The 20526-nt window shown below is 37.6% G+C and overlaps 1 protein-coding gene across 1 annotated transcript in view; it reads left to right on the top strand.

Moving 5' to 3' along the window:
* LOC134528304 (conserved oligomeric Golgi complex subunit 5) overlaps positions 1 to 11958 on the top strand; it is a 70469-nt gene extending 58511 nt beyond the window's left edge. The window contains exons 12-16 of the mRNA XM_063361816.1: positions 418 to 664; positions 1079 to 1228; positions 4129 to 4237; positions 4989 to 5192; positions 11672 to 11958. Of these exons, the coding sequence (XP_063217886.1) occupies positions 418 to 664; positions 1079 to 1228; positions 4129 to 4237; positions 4989 to 5192; positions 11672 to 11875 (914 nt within the window). The 3' untranslated portion in view covers positions 11876 to 11958. The remainder of the gene's footprint in view (positions 1 to 417; positions 665 to 1078; positions 1229 to 4128; positions 4238 to 4988; positions 5193 to 11671) is intronic.
* The last annotated feature ends 8568 nt before the right edge of the window (positions 11959 to 20526 follow it).

The raw sequence follows: 20526 nt of genomic DNA, 5'->3' as shown, positions 1-20526 counted from the left end.
ATATTTAACCAATTGGGCCCAATACGTATAACATAATTTATAAAAATTATGAAATAACCATGCATAATATTAATATCGAGCATTCATAAAAGCAAACAGTGCCATTTTTTAAATTTTTTTTTAAAGTAACCAATTTTATTCAAGCAAAATGTAAACTAAATATTTTGATGAGCGAACGTTGGGCTTACAACGTTTTAAAGCTTTGCAACAAATGCAAAGCTTCACATCAGATGCAGAACTTTGCATCACAACCAAAGCTTCAAATAAAATGAATAGAAAATATCTTGGCAAAGAGAGCGATCGATTCACTTATTCGAAGCTTCGCACAGGTCTAATTTAAGTATGAATATTTAACTTTCTTCCGGAGCACTGTTATGTAGACTACCAGTAATTGTCTCTGATGTTTGTTTCCACTAGATGTTTCGACACCAGGCCAGATGATGAACGTGTCGATTGCAAACCTGCTGTACTACCTGAAAGGACAGGTGCTGAGAATGTTTTCAAACATGAAGTCTAGCATCCCAGAAGAGACATTCTCTATGGTGCTGGAGTCAGTATCCAGAGTTGATGCGATGACCGAGAACATTCTCGGCCCGCTCCTGGCCTCCATTGGGGATTCCATTGAAGCCATCATACTAACCATGCACAACGAAGATTACTCTATGTAAGCACTGACACTTATTCATCATTACACTTTAATTTGTCTTAGTATAGGTTCAGACCATGATCCCATTAAAGCTGAGATTTTTTGCAAAAAAAAACTTAAGGATATTTTGTATGTTGAAAAAAAACTGTAGCAGTTTTTGTGTTTCGTGACTGGTTGAATTTCTTCCTGATACATGTTTACTGTCAGCACACAGAATCACAGCTATTCTGTTTGTGAGAATACATCCTGAATGAGCTGATAAATAATGAGACGGTACCTATTGTAGACAGCCGCGAATCACAAGGGAGAAACCACTAGTGCAGGCATAACATCCAGAAAGCAGTCAGAATTATTATTATTTTTTTTAACAAAAACTTGTTTCTGTTGTATAATTAGTTTTCTATGAGCATTGCTTCTTTTTCTTCTTCGCAGGAGTCTTACTCCAGAGACAACTGCAACCCAAAGTTCGAAGAAACCTGAAGCTCCCTGTTCGTTGTACATGAAAGAATTGCAAGGTTTTATTTCTAGGGCAGTCAATAATTACCTGGTGAAATTCGATAACCGAGAAATTGTCTCTAAATGGTAAGTAAACCGTATTACATGTAGTATTTATATTAATTTATAGTATAATTAAGGTTCCTAGTAGTTGTTACTTTTGTTGATCAGGCACTTCTTTTAATAAAATATCAAGTAGGGTTGCCAACCGTCCCGTATTGTACGGGATTTCCCGTATTCTGTGACTAAAAGAATTATCCCATACGTAGGCAGGACGGGACGTGATATTTCCCGTATCTTGTTTAAAGTTCCATTCACACACCTGCATAAAATTGAAAAGGTATTTTCCCGCCTGCGCCGCACCAACTGTTATATGTTATATGTATTGCGACATTGCGAGGCTCCGTTTACTCCGCAGTTCACTGGCCACCAAATAGTTTATGTTGACGCCGACAGGTGGCATCACTCGTCCGCGCTTAGTCTGTTATGTTTATGTTGATATTGTGTTGAGTTGAAAACGGATAAAGTTGAGTAAATCTGTTAAGTTGAGTTGAAAAAAATGTGCGATTCGCCACCGCGAAAAAAGAACGGCTGTGCGTTTATTTAGTTCGATGGGAACATAACTATAAGTGGCTAACATGTAGTGATAATAGTTACAAAGCCAAATGTGTACTTTGCTAAAGAGAGTTTTCAATAGCACACGGCGGCAAAAACTATGTAAAACAGCATTCAACATTGTTACATAGAAACACGGTTCAACAAGCAAATGCGAGTGAAAAAACTAAGATAAACAGAAAATTTGTAAAACAAGGCACTAGCGATGAAAATGCTGTTGTAGCATCTGAACTAGCTCTATGTTATTACAATACAATGCATGGTTTAAGTTATAACAGTTTTGATTGTAATACAAAATTGATACAGCATGTTGTTAAGTTTTTTTTGTGAAACATTGTTTTTTGTGTCTTGCATGTTATATATTGTACTTTATACCCGAGATGATATTTAATTTAAAGTTGGGTTTGTTTGGTGAAATGAAAAATGAGAAAATATATGTTAGGCATACATTTATTAAAATACATATATATTTTTAAGTTCCTTGTTTGTTGTCCCTAGTGGTGGTTCTAATCTAAGGGGGGCGGGGGAAGGGCTAAGTGGCTTTAGCAACCTCCCCTTCCCCACTTTTTTCCTGATTACATTTTGCATTGGAGAGAGATGAAGTAAGTTTACCAATGTTCAATCACATATATGAGTTGTCTGGAATTTTTATACTTTGTTAACTAAAAATATCTTTATGTATTAAATTCATCACTCAAAAAAATTATTAGGCCAATACAAACAATTTTAATATTTCAACCAGGTGCATGATTTATTTTCAGATACAAAACTGATAAAATAGCACCAATTTGCATCTAGAAATTCAAATTTTTCCGGAGGGGGGGGGGGCGCGTTATTAGGTGAGGTTCAGTGTCCCTTATGGTCAGGGTGAAATAGTTGGTAACCTTAATATCAAGTGTTAAGTGTTACCGATGTTGCGGGGCACTGACGTCAGTTCCCCCTCCGCTACGCCCTACGTGCGCACGGGACCGTGGCGGCTCCTGGCGTCACACCTGTTCGCCGCCCCTCCAGAGCCTTGGGAAGAGGGGTGGGCCGAGCGGCCGAAGTCCTTCGTCCCTCCTTCGTGCCCACCCTACGCATCCCCCCTCCGGCCAGGACGGTGTAGAAGGCCGCGACCAAGCAGCCACCAGCAGTTGTCCCCACTGCCTGTAGTTGCCATGGCCCGAGCGCTTGGGTAGGACTGGAAGTACCCCGCGAGCCCCTCAGCACACCGCACCAACGCGGCAGCCACCAGAGCAACCCTTCTCAACCCCTGCTCCCTTGCTCGTGCCCCGCCCAGCCCGATGCCCTGCCGCAATAGGGGAGCCCGTAGAGCCTGGCTGGCGGCACGTTACCACCGCCCGGTACACTGCGGCACCAGCTGTGCCCACACCAGGGCCGTCGAGAGGAGCCTCTCCGGCAGGCCCTGTGGCAGGCCGCCTCTCGCTTTTACATCTTCCACTGGGAGCAAAAAGGGGGCGACAACCAACAATGAATCTTTTAATCATAGTATTCAAGTGAACACAGCCAAAACCTTCGCTTTAAATTTCCTGGCAGGTGGAGAATTCTCTTGACTCCCTTGGTATGAAAAATTATATTTCCATTAAAAGTTTATTACACCTACTAAGATTAGTACCGATAACTTTTGTTTTAAAATGTTTTTCTTAATAACACTTATCCTTATAAATAAACAAATGAATAACTTTTATTTGTAGGAGCATTATCAAAACAGTTTGAATATATTGGACACCTAAATTTTATATAAACCTTGTGTTTGAAAATATTTCTCATACAACAAACTCTTACTACAAGTAATGAACAAAACAATTTTGCAGATCAAAAAAATCTTTTCGGCTTTGCATGCAGGTGGAGAAATATTTCGAAGGTTAATAAATTATGTAGGTTGGAACAAAAAGACCAAGTGACAGAAAAATTTGTTTCAATCTCCACGAAACCTGAAATAATAAAAAAATATATATATTATACATATTAATTGATTTTAAAAATGGAGAGAGATTGAGACAGATAGGGTGACATACACACCGAGTAATTTTTATTATCAGTAGTTCACCAACTCTAAGTATAATGTTCTAAGCTATCAGCACAAGGAGATGGCTACAGGATGATTCTACAATGATTTATATAGCCTTCTGCAGTATGGAGGTGGAGAAACAACACACCACCTAATTTCAAATCCAGATCACAAATATTTCACAAGTGAAAAATCCCCACCTTGTGAGGGATCAAACCCAGGACCTCTGGCTCACCATCTTGAAGCTTTTAACTACTGAGCCAACAAGTCGGACAGATTGCAGATACTTGGTGAGAAGTAGTGTGCCCTTCTGTTTTTAACGTTATAAAATATTTAATGATATTAAAAAAAAAATTTCCAGTTGCCTTCCAGTAGCGAGTCGCTGTGTGGAGTTGTTTCTGCAACACGTATGCCTCATCAGACCGCTGGGAGACGGAGGGCGGATGAAACTTGCGTCAGATTTTGCACAGGTAGGTTCCATCACTACACTCTGTAGTTATTATAATTTTTAGATGGATATTAATATATTAATTTTTTCATGGTTTTTTAATTGGTGACAATAACACCGAAAAGAAAATGTCCCACTACTAATAAATCAAATAAATATGTATGTATATATATATATGTAATCACTTTACTTTTGTAAGTTTCTCAATACGTAATGTTACTGTAGTGTTTTCTGTCCATGTCAGTATTCACTATGATTTCTTCTGTGGTTGTGAAGAATTGTAATTGAGTGAACTCACACAAAATCTTAACAATGAAAATATACATAAAAATAACTTGAAACAACTTTTTTTACATAAAGTAAACAAACCATCAGAAAAATAAAAATAAAATAATGTTATTAATGATTATAAAATATTTGAAAAATTCATAAATACCTTTAAAAAAAAAGAATGAACAGTTGTTATTTACTTCATACCAGAAAACCTAAGTACATATAATATCTGATTATAAAAACCTAATAAAATCTTTAATAAAGTCATTTACAAAGTGAGGAGGGCAGAAACATGGGTTGTTAGAATGTATTTGATTCACTGTTCTGTGTGGACACAGTAGTGGGGGTTTTGATGTGAACACGTAGAGATACGACACTTCAAAGTCACGGAGTTCGTAGGGGAAACACTTACAGGCAACTTCCACCATCAGGTTGAAATGCAGCACGTCCCTACTGCAATTCAGTGTCGGTCAGCCTTTTGCTTGTGTGTTTGGTTTTAGATTGAGCTTGCGGTGGCGCCGCTGTGCGGGCAGCTCTCGGCCATGGGCCAGTCGTACCGGCTGCTGCGGTCGTTCCGTCCCCTGCTGTTCCAGACCGTGGAGGACATATCGTTGTGTCCGGCCCTGGGTGAGGTCGTCCCTTACAGCCTGGTTCTGCTCTCTCTGTTCGCAAGGGGGCCTCCAGAACTGCCGTCTCCTCATCAGGTTAGGGACTGCCGGCGTGGCTCCCAAAACATTTAGTCCCCAGCAGAGTGCCAAGTGAACTCGGATTTGAATCTCGGTCTGGCCATTTTTTTTTCTTGTTCAGATGGTTGCCCAAAATCCCTAAAGGATGGTTCTTTGCCACACGCCATGCATATTTTCGTCCCCAAAATTGTTATTTCCTATGTACTTGATTTGTACCTTGTGTTTCCATTCCTGATATCTTTGCTGTTGATGAAATGGGAAACCGAATAAAACAAAATTTTTCTCTTTTACAATGACTAGATCTTTTTAAAAAAAGATCAAATGTGTGTACAAAAGAACTAGTAAGAAGAGCTTTTACATATGGAAAAATATTGATGAAATAAATCATATTCGCGGAATGTTCAGAATTTGAAAATCTGTAGCAGTGGCGTAAATAATTTGGTGGAAAAATATGAAAATGTGTTTGCAGATCCAAGTTTTCTCTCTACTGTGTTCATTGTTTCATCTAAAGTTTTTTGTCTTTTGAAAGTAGTAATTTATCCTCCATTTTTTCATAGTAGACACCTGCTATCCAGGTTATCCTGTTCGCGGGTTAATCGTGCCATATATAACGTCCATAAACCATAAACACAAAAATAATTTTTGACTATTTTTATTTTTATTTTTGTGAGATATTGGCGTGAGAGCATTTTATGCTGTGATTGAAGATGAAAAATGCTGCCAAACTTAGTGCATACATAGTTGGTAAGTGTTAGTATACATTATAAACTTCGAAACTGCTTGAGCAAATTATAAATGCACCTTGGTAAGCTGTGCATGTTTGTGAACTGCGCTCAAGTTGGCGCTTGCATGGTGCGGCTGTTCCGTGAATCACGCGAGCTATAACTGGCGTGCCTAGTTTTTCTGTCGTAATCTTTAGGCAGTAATGGCTAATAATAAACACAAACGAGTGGTACTTGACATTCAACAAAAAAAAATTTGACTTATTGTCCAGCTAGGCATAAAAGAGGGTGACGTAAAATACAGCTTTGTTTTAGATATATTTACTGCTATTTTTTCTGTAAATTATGACTAACATTTTAGAACCTATTATGTAAACCGTCTAAATAGTCAAGATAAAAAAATTTTTAACCACTTTTTTTTTCAACATTGGTTTAACCATGTTTTTCGTTTATCTGTAGACCCCTTGTCAGACATTACCCCATAGAAGTACATTACCCCATAGAAGTGGTAGTCTAATGATTTTATTATTAATATGCTTCATTTTAGTGGTGGGCTTTGTTTTTATACATTTATTAGTCTTTTTTTCTGTGTTACATATATATTTACATATTTTCAATTTCATTCTTGATTTTCTGATCAGTAATGCTGAACATGACTAATCTCTCAACAAATAGGAGTTTTTTGACGTGATAACATCTTATAAATCGATGAACGCCGACTGCTCGCACGAAAAAGCATGACTCTTTGTCACGTTCCGCCTGAGCCGAGCGTGCAAGAACCAGCCAACCACCGTGCGAGAAAATCTTCTGTAATATCAAACAGGTTAAGGTGGGCTTTTTAAAAGTATAAATTTAAAAAATTTGATTTATTTGTCCAATTTTGTCATTTCAAATTAACAATTTATTGATATTGATTTGATTTAAGTTTATTTCTATAACTAATTGTTCGCGATTATATTTAAACTAGTGATGGTTCGAATCCCATTTTTCTCGAATCCGAATCTCGAATCCGAATCCCAAACAGTACCTCAAATCCACCCATCGAATCCGAATCCAGTTCTCAAGGGTTAATTATAAAATAATTTGTAAGTTAAGAGAAAAAATTAAACATTATGCAGAATTATTTAACACTTTAAATTTTTATTTAAAAAAACAAGGATTTTGACATGGTCTGGATCAAGACGATTCCGTTTTTGGTCACATATGTTTCCTGCAGTGCTGAACAAACGTTCAAGGAACACTGTCGCAGGTGGTGAACACAAATATTTTTTGGACAGTTTATGTAGCCTGGGTGAACACGCAGACTGAGTTTTCCAGTATTCGAGAATGTTTATTTCTGGGTTAACTGTAGGATCACGTAAGAATCTGGTCACTTCATCAATTGCTGTAGAATCCGACTTGGTGGATTTAAGGCATTCAGGCATTATCTGTGAGTACAGTGATTCATGTATCCACGGAAATCGGAAAACGAAATTCAACATCCGACGGAACAATATTTTGTAGTTACCAACTTGACATTTGTTTAAAGTCCCAAATGAAGGTAAATGCATTCCTGAAATATTTAATGGAAACTGAAAGGCGCCACCTTGGCTTCAATGGTTTTAGGCCATAAGAAATATTGTCGTGCGTCTTTTAAAATTAAGCCTCACTAAAGCATAGTGATTAATATGCCCGAAGTTAAAAGTGACGGGGTGTTTTCTCTAGTTTACCCATTCAAATTTTTTATATTAATATTAGTTATTTTTTATGTTGCTCAAAATGATTGGCTAACAAATTCATTGGTTGGCCATCATGGAAATCTCAGATAATACATATTTTAACGTTGGTAGTCTACACAAACCAAACTTGGTCCTAAAAAAATTCATAAATAGAACGTGTATCAGAATATTTGAAATTGAATTGCGATTAAAATAATAATTGTATAATGTATTAATTTTTGTCATTCATTATTTCATTGTTATTACTAAATGTGCGACCGTAACTTGTGATGAAAGTCGGCATTATTGTTGTATTACTAAGTAACAGATTTCTCAGTAAAGTTATTAAAAAAAAAAAAAAAAAAAAAAACAAGATTCATATTTAGTCTAGATCCTAAATGTGCTTTATTTTATTTTTTAGCATATTCTGAGAATACATATGTGATTTATGCCTTATTTAATGCCAATGTAGCGAAAATGCATCCATGTTCATGAATATAAAGTAAGTTTCCCAACCATAGGCGTGCCCAGACTTTTCCATTAGGGGGGGGGGGGCCCTACTAAATTTTTAAATCAGAAGCTGAATTTAGAATGATAAATAGCCTAAATACATTCACTCATTGCCGTGTTTATATTTTTGTGCAGTATCAACGAGATATGTTTACTAGTTAATATTTATATCCGTATAATTTTAACAATCTTGAAAATATGTTTTTTTTTTTCCATAGACAATGTTTAAAGGGTACTTACACATTTTTCCCCCTCAAATTTTCCTATAGCTTGGTCCATATCTACCTTGAAATGAACTTCTTTTTAGAGAATGCAAACACAGCAATTCAGACAACAGAACTTTAACAAACCTCTTAAAATATTTTTTTTTACTTGGCCATTTTAAGGGACCTCGTGTTTTAAATAAACTAAGGCGGCTGTATTTCCAGAACGATAAAATGTTTAAAAATATTGTTAATTAGCACGCTGCAACACTGAAAAACAGTTTGAGTGTCACAGTGCCAGGAATATACGAATATTAACGAACGCATTAGAGTAAATGCCGATCTGAGTGATTACATTAGGGGGGGGCCATGGCCCACCTGGCCCCCCCTGTAGGCACGCCTATGTTCCCAACTCAGTACATGCTTCATAATTTTTTTTATATAATAACGAATTAAAAGTACAATACAGTAGAACCTCGTTAATCCGTGATGCGCTGATTCGGGAATCGGATAATCCGGGACGATTTAAAAGAGAAGAAAAAAAAGAAGTAAAAATTGTCAGCGCTTAAAATTAACGTCACACGGGCCGGCGGCCGGCAAACACTACAAGCAACGAGCATACAATCATTCTGAAAGAGTGGAAACTCCCATGTTAAACGCGTGTCACGATAAGCAGACTGCTATCATGGCTGCTATGGAGCGTTTGCAGCGAAGTTGACGCTGGCACGGACAAAATAAGAACTAACAACTTGCGCATGCGTAGTGGGAAGCTGTCACGCACGCACACATTCATGTTTTTTTTTGTTTGTTTATGTTTGGTAGCGGTAACGTAACCATGAAAATGTTTTTTCTTGTCAAAGCAGAATGGAGTTTGGATCAGCTTCGGATGTAATACTTATTTGCTGCTAATCTTATGACGTGATATACATGTGGGTTCTAACATGTTACATAATTAATTGCTGCCGCCTCCGTATGTTAAAATTATTAAGACGCATCGTGACATTGTTTCAAGTTGCAATAGATTTGACATAGGATATTGATATATTCCTTTTGTAAAAACTTGTGGATATCACGAGAATTTTGCTTAAAATGTAAATTACATGCCATAACATAGTAAACGAAATTATTATTAAATATTCTAGAAACTCTAATACAAAAGTACACAACTTTTTATCCCAGATTTACAACTTTAATTTACTTACAAATGCTAATTTTAAGGGGAAAGGTTTTGGGAGAAAATAACACCTCTGTTAAAAAGTTTCCCTAATGAATATAAAAACATGTTTACAAACATCAAAAGGGTATACCATATACTAAAAAAATATGTTCTCATCTGGGAATATGAGTTAGCATTCTAATTGAATTGGTATGTACACTATTTAATTAATTAGTATTTTTATGAGTTATATTATCTTGTTTTAGCAGAAAAACCTATATGTGCTATTATTTTAAATATTAATTAACAGAAGTTTTTAACAAATTAGTGGAGCAAAATATTCTGCTTGTCAGGTTACACTACAGGATGATAAAAAAAGGAAATTAGATTAATCAAAAAGTTTTAATGCATGTGTAGAGAAAGTTTATTTGCAATGTGACACATCAACAATGTAAGAATTTCTGACAGCTATATTTGTGAAGCACCATGGTCACCAATGCATTCCATTAATGAACATAATTTTTTTACAAAAAAACTGTTTTGTGTAGAATGTGAGAAATAAATATTTTAATTTTGTCATTTTTTTATTACTTTAATATTCTGTGTAGACACAGATAAAATATAAGGTTGCCGCTCACTAAAAAAAAATTGGAGAATATGTTTACTTAATATTTAGCTCATCTCACTTGAAAGTCTGCCAACCCCTCCCGTAAAAGCGTCAAGAATACGGCCCCAGAAGAAGCACATGCTTCACACAAAAACATATGTACCATGTTCAATTCCCCTAAGAAACATACACAAATGTGTAGAGGAACTAGGATTCACAAGTATCTCCCTAAACTCTTACGCCGGTATACTGGAGCTTCTACATTGCTTTTATCACATTCATCTGCTTAGAAATTCTAATAGGTTATTGCTTCAACAAAAATAAGTAATATGCTTATTAAATAGATGCACGTTAATTCCAACTTACAAACACAAACAAACACACTACTATGACTACATGTGTCAAATATATAATTACAAGATTACTTATAACTTAAGTAAAACATAGTTTTGAATTTAAAAATAAAAATTATTAATATTTCTGTTAAAAGCTACTTATTTACGTTAATATGTAAAAATATAATTGTCAAAAGTCTCCAGTATGACCTAATATGTTACAACTAGCGATAGTTTCCGCTGGCACGGGAATAACAGAAACTACCAAAAAAAAGGCTACATAACATTGCAACCGATTCCTATACCAGTTTCCTCCCCATGACTACAAGCCATCGCGTGGGCCGCCAAACTCTGCAACGCTGTTTGTACCGACCCTTTGTGTCGCCCTCCCCCCCCCCCCCTTTCAGCTGTCACATTTGTCACTCTTTAAACTTGAGGGGGATGTCCTGACTTCTGCTTCCAGTCTCCCTTTGTTTGTTTCCACCCGCCAACGCACGGCAGGCGCCTGGCGAGTGACGTGTCTGGCTGGCATTCGGTTGTACGAGGGTGAAGGGGGGAGGGGGGGTGCAAGGTCAGCACGATCTTATCTTTCTCTCTTCGGCTGTTGTAAATGACCGTGAACTAATGGCTAGGCAGTGCTGTATTTTTTTAAGCCGAGACACTAATTCGAAGACGGCCGGCCCTTACCGTGAACGGCCTTAACCCAGCTGCACGCCGGTGTCTGAGAAGCTTAACAAGACCTTCCGGGCTTTTAATCTCTAGTCCGTGAAATTCGGTAATCCGTGATTATCTCGGTCCTGACCATCACGTATTAACGAGGTTCTACTGTACCTCAATAGGATGTGTTCCAAGGAAAACGTAAACAGGCCAAGTAAATTGTAAGCATTTAAGTTTTTAAAGTACTACATTTACATCAATATTTTTCCTCGAATCCCGAATCTTTTCCCTCGAATTTCGAATCTTTCGAATACTAGAGATTCGGTGAGATTCGACGATTCGACGATTCGACCGGCCTATCCCTAATTTAAACAAATTATTTAAATTAAATTTGCCGAAACTGTAAATAATATTTACAATTTTTCATCATCGTTTTCTTATATAACGTTATCACGTAAAATTATCGTCCGTAAACCAACTTTACAGAAAACCACCCCTTTTTTTTTTTGTAGAAAAAGTTAACTAGGCTTGGCTGAAGTGTTCTATGGTGTGTCATGAGCTCGTGACTCACGAGGAAAGATCCTCACGCTGCCTGTGCGGGTGTTGCAAGAGTGCCAACTGGTCGGTGAGCCACTTCTCCCAGTGGCTGGACGCGCACTGCTCCGAGCGCGAGCGCTTGGAGCTGATGAGCGGAGCGTTGCAGCGCTACCAGCAAACCGTTCGCCAGAAGGGGGACACCAGCTTCCACCCGGTGTACCCAATCATGATCAGCCTGCTGGAGAGGGGTGTGGAGTACGCGGCGAAACACAGATGATGGCACCAGTAACTGCTTGTTAATTCTCAGCTCATGTATTTCGTGTTATAAAATACAATATTTTAAAAAGTGGTAGCAATTTATTATCTTTTTTTTTTTGTTGATTCTTCAAGTCTATTCCCTCACTCTTACGCTTCTGTTAGTTGTGTTTATTGTACAAATTGCTAACTGGAGATCCATTCCATGTCTATTTATAAGAAAAAAAGACAACATACATAAATCCAGAAGAGTAAGTAAAAATGTTATTGTAGTTTTGAAATTATGTGTATGTTTTGAAAGTCACTCTGGCATTTGTTATGATTATATTAACATCAAGCCCATTATGATATTTATTCAGAATGTAAAAAGTACGAAATCGTACTGTCCCATTTGTGTAATTAATGATGCATCGCCAATCCAAAACAAGTTTCAGTTAATTTTTGGTACATTTGAAAATCACTCCAGGCAATGATTGGATGGTCCCTTACTATAGGCCAATGCTAATTTCTTATCCATGTCTTTGTCTTCTATGGTGAAAAATAAATAAAAATTGAATTCTCTCTCTCACACACACTTTCCTTTCTCCCCCCCCCCCCCCCCCCCACACACACTTTTTTGTCCCATTTGGAATGATAGGGATGAGATATTTGCTTCAAGCATTTGGATCAAGATGGTCTTGTCCTGTTTGTCAAAATGCTTAATTTGCTTAACAGACTGGTCATTATTTGTAATCCGACAGGCTAATGTCGCTTGACAGTTACGGCAGAATTACAATAGCCCGTTGCCTCTGTCTGACTATGTCCGTCCGTCACTCTTTCATCTGTCAACGCCACGCATATAGCCAAGCGATTTACAACTTGACCTCATCCATCCATCAGAATATTTTCCCAAAAAGTGCTGTCAACAACCCTTTTTTTCTCTTGAAGATTTATATAGATGTTATTTGTTATTTTTGTCATGTATTTCCTCTGAAAAATTCTGAGTCGTGATTCAATTGTTTGGACATAAGTTTTAAGAATCGCAATGTTGTTATACAAAACATATGAACGACCTATACAAACACCACAGGCCGTATTCTAGTAACAAATTAATGCTGCAGTGAAAACCATAGGTCGTGCAATCTAGCAGCAGTGCCTGATCCTAAGGCTTTAAAGAATTGGTGATAAGGGTATTTTGGCAATTTTTAATGTACTATTTTCCCAGTTTTATGCAGTTGTAATCCTTTATTATAGCTGGAAAAGTTTGTGGAATGTTTGGTTGTTTGTAACAATTACAATGTTGCTAACTGCTCGAAATCGTTTTTAAATTTAATTTATTTTGGCGTGTTGGTGCCGAAGTCATTTGTGTGTGAGGCAATAACTTAGTTTATTTTTCTTACATGAATATCGGGAGAAATATCAAGCATATTGGTGTGCCAAATAAATCTCTGTGATGACGAAAATATTCTGGAATAAATTTTATAGACTTTAATAGTCACACAAAGAATTGGCAGCATCTTTAAAAAGACATTTTAATTTTGGGAAGTTAATGGGATCAACTGCTGCCCATTACAATTTTTTTTTTTTTACATTATTTCTTGTATGACTCATTACGTATTACATTTCAAGACAATAGTTAAAAAAAATCATATTACTTGTTTTTGTTTAAGTAAGTGTTATAATTATAACTTTAAATACACAGCTCATTCCTTTGGATTGGTTATTTTACACTAGGTAGTCGTATAACATTTTACTGACAATAAAAATAAATTGTATATCTATACATCAAAAAGATTTATTGGGTATGTGAGAATATGTGTACATACATACACACACATAAAGGAGAGTTTATGTTTGTTTGCATTTGTCTATACAAATTTAAAGTTTTATTCCAAGCTTGTTGAAACTTTGCATACTCAACTTTCAAAACAAGAGCAATGACAAGATAACAGAAAATATAAATCATCAATAAATAATTTCTTAAGCTCAGTAAGCTCAATAAAGAATTAATTTGCTTGAAAAAAAAAAAAACATTTACGTTCTTTTTGTCTAATGATACATCCAGTAGATCTTTACCATTTACAATTTTGGAAAGAAATTGGACGAGAGTTTAATACAAAATACAATTTTAACAGAAAATATGTTCAATATTATGACATACATCTACTGAGCAAACCTGTCGTCACTGTGATGATCAGTCCTAACAGCTCAGTTTCATACATGGTGATGCCGTGTAGTGGCGTGGTGAGGAAGCCACAGACCACACGATGTTCTGATGGAATGTTGATCCTGCAATGGTTTACTCTATCAGTTAGGAACAAATTTTGTCATTATTGAAAAGTTTATAAGGTCTTTGTTAGAGGTAGAAATGTGTGATGAGAGGAGATGACTTATTTAAAGAATAGATGGAGGATACATCATGTCACGGTTCCTACTTTGCTTTGCACAGCAAGTGATCTAATTGCTCCACTACCATACCTCACTATGTAATGGCCGTCTATTTACATTACATATTACGTAGTGTACTGCAACATGTTTGTTTTGACAGTTTAATTGTTTATTATTATTTACGATTTATTTATTTTGTTTGCTCTATGTCTAATATTATTTATTTTCAGAAACGGCAATCTATTGTTATGTATGTCTATGGAAAATTGACTCTTTGGATTTTTACCGGACTATTTGAACTAGGTATTGTTGATACCCCTCTAAGGACTAATGAACTTGGAAACTGTAAACGGTAAAATTAACGCCGTGATTTTATAATGTAAATTATTATTTTAATATTTATTTATTTATTTAAATTGTACGTGAAATTTTGTTATCCGCGCAATTGTTGCGTTCGGATTTCACGTTTTTGTTAAGAAATTAAGTAACTGATTTTGGTTTTCGGCCAATCACAGGCCGCCATTTAAAAGTTAAGTTTTACTGGCTTAATTTGAGAAGCTAGTAAGAAAGTGAGTTCTATAATGGCCAGCTGAAAGAGCGGCAACTTCGTGACGTCGGCGATTATAAATCCTGAAAATTAGCTATATAGAAACAGGCATCCCGGATAGAGGATGATAATTATGAATCATTAGGAAGTCCAGAATATTGGAATAGGATTTATCTAAAAAGATAAATAATATAGGAGTGAAAATCGTGAGTAATAAAAGTACCCAGAATTTGTGTCCTCCATTCATGAACTCAATCACGCAACTCCCGTTTTTACGTCACATCGTCGCCGGTAACTAATATAAACATTGATTTTATGAAGTAAATAGACATTGACTATAATTTGAATAATATTTTTGATATAAATTTTACGATTTTACACACTAATTAACAGACTCAGAGGTCCTATAGATAAGAGGCTCTGAGCTCTGCCGATGACATTTTGAACCTAACTAGCCGAGGTAAATTGATTTTAAGTTCCCTAAAACATTAATTAAAACTGTGTAGTGTCAACGAACCCGAATAAAGACTTTTGTAAATACTTAAATGTGCGCAACATAAATCCTGGTAATTGGAATTTTATTGGAGTTATATGATGTCAAGTACAAGTTAGGTTGTTGTTTCGAATATAAATAGTAATTAAATTAAATATATTAATAAGGGTAAAATTTTGAAATCAATTTTACATTTGAAATAAATCACTATATATTTTATTTTCATAGTGTTGTGTCATTGTTATTTATGGTTTCATCTACCCCAGTGTATGTTTATGTATGTTTGTACCCCTATAAGTAATAGGTACATAACTGTGGCCTACTTGATATCAGAATTACCAGCAGAGAGCCACACAAGTAAAGTAAAATTTGCTACATAGTTTTAACACAGCCCAACGTTTTTAGTGTGTGGGGCATTAAGCTACTGTCACCGCACATAACTAATTGGCGACCCAAGTGGAGCCTAAGTAGAAGTTCCCCCACAGTAGGCTTCAAATACGCATAATTTTTGAACTGCTGAAGATTTCTTAGTAGTGTCTTTTGCTAAAAAAAAAAAAAAAGTATTTCATAAAATCTTGAAGCATTTTGTTTTTTACTATTTAAGTGATTGAAACCTATGTTTTAGAAATACTGTAACCGTTTGTAACTTAAACTGTTACACAGTGAATATATTAATTACCGAAGGAACAGCATTTTTTTTTTTATGTGTCATGAAATGATAGTCACCACTTGAAGCTCCTTGTTATATGCAACACTATGGAAAGCACATAAATTCACTATTTTACAATGTCATGTAGACGAGAAAGGACACTTAAGGTGTGCGCTGCTTTCATTCTCTTTGCACTTGCTTGCTTTGGTAGTAAATAACTTAATGTAAGCAGCCTCCCCTACAAGGATTAAGGGCTACCAATATATTTTTAAAATGTGTACCTGAAATGTGTAACTTTTTCTTATTCTGCACAAACTCCACATCTCGTTTGCATATTCTGTAAAACAAATAGGTAATTCATTTAAATGCATTTAATACATTATTAAAATGCTCAGCCAGAGAAGATATTTTGGGGTGAATGTCTTATAAAGTGTCAAGGCAACTATTTCCAGTATCCAAAAGTGCAGTAGACATTTTCTGTTTTATGATTTCTTCTAAGTAGATATGTATTGGATGCATTATGTAAAATTGAGTGCTACACCAGTGAAAATATTTTATTTTTTAATCACTTATCAAATTAACCAGTCATTGGTCATGCTATGAGCATTTCTCTCACACTAAAAAAAAAAATGGATTTTATTTTTGAAGATTAGTCAAGCAACCCTGTGCTCTCATATAGCTGAGTTTTTAACTTTCATTGGCCAACAGCCAAATTGGTTCTGATGAATGATGCATTGTTGACCTTTAAACAAGTCTCTGTTTACTGGTGTACATAGTATGTGAGAACCTTTTCTTATTTCACATCCAGCCATGTTTATGAAACCCTGAGAAAACAGTTATGAATATTATCACTGCGGCACTGCAGATTGAGTTTTTTTTTTTTTTTTTTTTTTTTTTTTTTTTTTTTTTTTTTTTGTTTTTGTTTTTGGCGTTGAGGCTGCAACACATTTCCAAGTACAGATGTTAAAATGTCTCTTAGAGGAAAAAAAAATGGTGTGTGGCTGTGTCATGGACACGGCTGTGTATTGTACATGAATATGTGTACGAACAGGTGATATTTTCCATACAAAATATAAAATACGCTAGTTTATGTAGGTATGTTATAATCATGTTTTTTTTTAAATTTTAACACTATATATATTCACTGTACTATTTTACACTAATGTTTTCTATATCCAATCGATAGATTTTTGACGAGAGCTGACAATTGAAATTCAAACGAACGTCGTAGCTTCTCCGAGTCAAAAGTTATACTAAATGGAAATCTCGAACGCAGCAAAGTGACCTCTAAATGGCGACACTTCACCCCCCCCCCCCCCCCAAACACACACACACACACACACACACACACTGCGCGATGCGTCACAGTCCTCACTTAGCATAACAAATTCTTTTATCTTTTAGCTATCCAGTGGTGTAATTAAATTTTGGATGGCGATGATAGATATGTAGCTGCAACACCAAAATGTATTCCCGATATTGTTATTTGTTGTTTGAATTGCCTCCCACCAAGGGCTCCCACTATGGAACAGTGGCGTAGCCAGGATTTGTGTATGGGGGGTGTTAAGAAGCATGGGCCCCCCGTATTAAAACGAGGGGTCCAGGTGTCCTCCCCCGGGAAAATTTGAATTTTAAGGTGTAAAATAGTGCTATGTTAGCAGTTTTCGGTACTTAAATTTAAATATTGTAATGGTAAAAATTTTATTAATTTTAATATGAAATATGTTTGAATGATGAATAAGAAATTAATTAAAGATTTCATGCTAAGGGGGGAGGGGTGTTTGAACCCCTAAAACACCCCCCTGTCTTCGCCCCTGCTATGGAAGCAATTTTAAAGATGTATTCATGTCAAAAAACTTAAAAATGTCAAAAGTGTACACAACATGTGTGGCACCCATCTACTTATACCTACATTCCCAAACCAACGAATGCAAAAAGTCTGTGTAGTTAAGAAACATCACTTATAATCATATTTAACTATTTTGTACACTATAATTTTATTAAGGGATTAAAACAATACTTAGGCAAAATTCTGAAAAGTTAAAAGCAAATTACTAATATTGATATAGGTAGGTTTTGTTGCTTTTTAACACTTATGTTGATGTTAATGTAATATAAAATAATTTTTAAGTAGAATTAATTACAGAATAGATAACGAGTAGTCAATAGGTATTATTTTATTTACTCAAATATGTTTTCACAAAAGAAGCGAATGTGAGAAAAATTCTCACGCACAACTAATGGTGTGACGCCGACCGCCAATGCTCCTCTATGTCGCATAGACCGCTATGCCTCATCGTCTCGCGAAGGCGTGTGCACCGAACGCGCTCGTGCACGCACCAGAGTGTGGAAAGTGCAACGGGGTGAATGCCAGGTAACAAGTGCTACGCAGAGATTAGAGAAACTTTCTCTAATCTCTGATGCTACGTCGGCGGAAGCAGTAGCGGATCCAGAGGGGGGGCTAAGGGGCTCAAGCCCCCTTCAAAAGCATCTGGGTCCACTATCGTTTTAGTGTTTGCCTTGATAAAGCCTAGCCTCAGCTGGGTCAAGCCCCTCCCAAACCAAAATCCTGGATCCGCCACTGGGCGGAAGGATACGGCCGGGTGTGGCATATCCCTCCGCCGAACTACAATAAATGTAATATTTGTAATTTTTTCCACAGGATATTATTAGACATTATTTTCATTATTTAATACTTGATTTTCACCAAAATTATGTTTCACCGTGCAATTTGCCCCGAACCTGGCCGGTTCATTTTCCCGCGAAAATCATACGTTTCCGCGGGAGGGTTGGCGGGGGAGGGGGGTCGCGCGCGGTGAGAGTGGCAGTATCCTTCCGGAGCTCATAGAGGCCGGCATCATCCGCGCATTACGGGACCAGCAATTCTTATTTTTACTGATATGTAGTTTCAATAGTTGTAATTTTTCGCAAACCTTTTTCTTTCAGTTCCCGGCCTCAAATTATCGAGTGGTATTTAATTTAATTATTCAGTGCTCCAAGACGAGCATTCGTTGTGCTACGTAAGTACTGTGTGTGAACTAAGAGATGTTACTTCGGCGCTTCAAGCGATAAATAATCGGCTAACTAGTTTCAGCCCGCACGGGGCAGTCAGCAGGAAACACGTTGCCGTCGTCCGGGGTCTCGGGCTCGAGTCCCGGTGTGGCTCCTAGTGGGAAAAGGCGGTTCTTGATCTGTGTTGTCCGGGTGGGCGCCAGACTAGCTCGTTTCTAGTCGTGAATTTGGGGTCGTGGATGTATGTGCCCCTGCGTGGCCCACTAGGGCCGGCGGCGGTGTTGCGTGAGATGATTTTAAATAAGAGACGTGGAGTTGAGGTGGCGGTGTCGTACCTTTTATTCAGAGGGTCGTACACAATACAACACTCTACAGAGGTCCCCGGGGGGTTTTTTACTTGTTATTTCGTGGCGCCGTATTGTCTGTGTTCCGCGTTACGTGGCCTCGGATGCTGTTATGTCTCAGACGTCTCACTGGGTACGCAGGTAACGTAATTTCGTAACACAAAGGCGGGACACAAAATACACTGAATTAAGGGGTGCGTGCAGGTTACGTGGCACTCGTTACTCGGGTAATGTAAGTTAGAAATACACAATACGGGATACAAAAATACACTGAATTAAGGGGGTGCGCACAAGTTCCGTGGCACTCGTTACTCGGGTAACGTAAGTTAGAAATACACAATACGGGATACAAAAATATACTGAATTAAGGGGGTGCGCACAAGTTCCGTGGCACTCGTTACTCGGGTAACGCAAGTTAGAAATACACAATACGGGATACAAAGTACACTGAATTAAGGGGGTGCGCGATTGGAGACGGCCAATCCCGTATGCAAATGTCTCGGCGCGGGGGTTGTGCTCACTGTGGTGAAACACGCACCGCAATTAAGTTTGTCCAAGTTCCCTTGCGGGTTTGTGGTCAGCGCCGTGCGCGTGACCTTAAATAAAGTTCTGTACGTTGCGGGAGACGGCCCGTGCCGTATGCTGAAGAGCAGCCCCGTTGACCAAGTGTGGTGCGGGGTGTCCTTAAGTTGATGCGGCCGGATTAGGTCCTGGACCGAAAAAAGGGGTCGGGTACTCACGGAGAGGTTAAGCAATAAAAGGGGTTTGGTTAATTAGTGACTATATTTACCGGACGTTACTTTCGATGTAGACAAAGGGTGTTGCCTCTCCGTGGGACGTAAGTCCGCCCCGGCCCGTGAGCTGCGCTGAACTGCCGAACTGGCATGGCGTCCGAGGGAGGCTCGGCCTCTCTCGCGCCAGGCGTGACCTCATTACGCTAGACTCCAAACGGGTGTGTCTGGAAGAGATTTTATTGTCGCTAAAATCCTAATTTAATGTTTTAGGAGGAATGGGTACGGTTCTTCTCTTGTCTACTCAGGTTTCCGCGGCTTTGTCTTTAATTGCTGTTCGGGTCGCCTGACTCGGGTGGGCCATGGCCAGGGGTGTGTTCCGTTAGCGGGAGCGTATACTGGCGGGTGCAGGTCGGGCTCTGGGGTGGTCGTCGGCCAGACGACGTCAAAGTACATTCAAGCATACTAACGAGTCATTTTATGGGACAGTCGTAAGATTCAGGTAGCGTCGCCGTGTATTACGGGCCTAC

The sequence above is a fragment of the Bacillus rossius genome, chromosome 1, assembly GCF_032445375.1.
Source record: "Bacillus rossius redtenbacheri isolate Brsri chromosome 1, Brsri_v3, whole genome shotgun sequence".
Taxonomy (NCBI): domain Eukaryota; kingdom Metazoa; phylum Arthropoda; class Insecta; order Phasmatodea; family Bacillidae; genus Bacillus; species Bacillus rossius.
The sequence above is the reverse complement of the archived record's forward strand: the minus strand, read 5'-3'. Positions and strand labels throughout refer to the sequence as shown.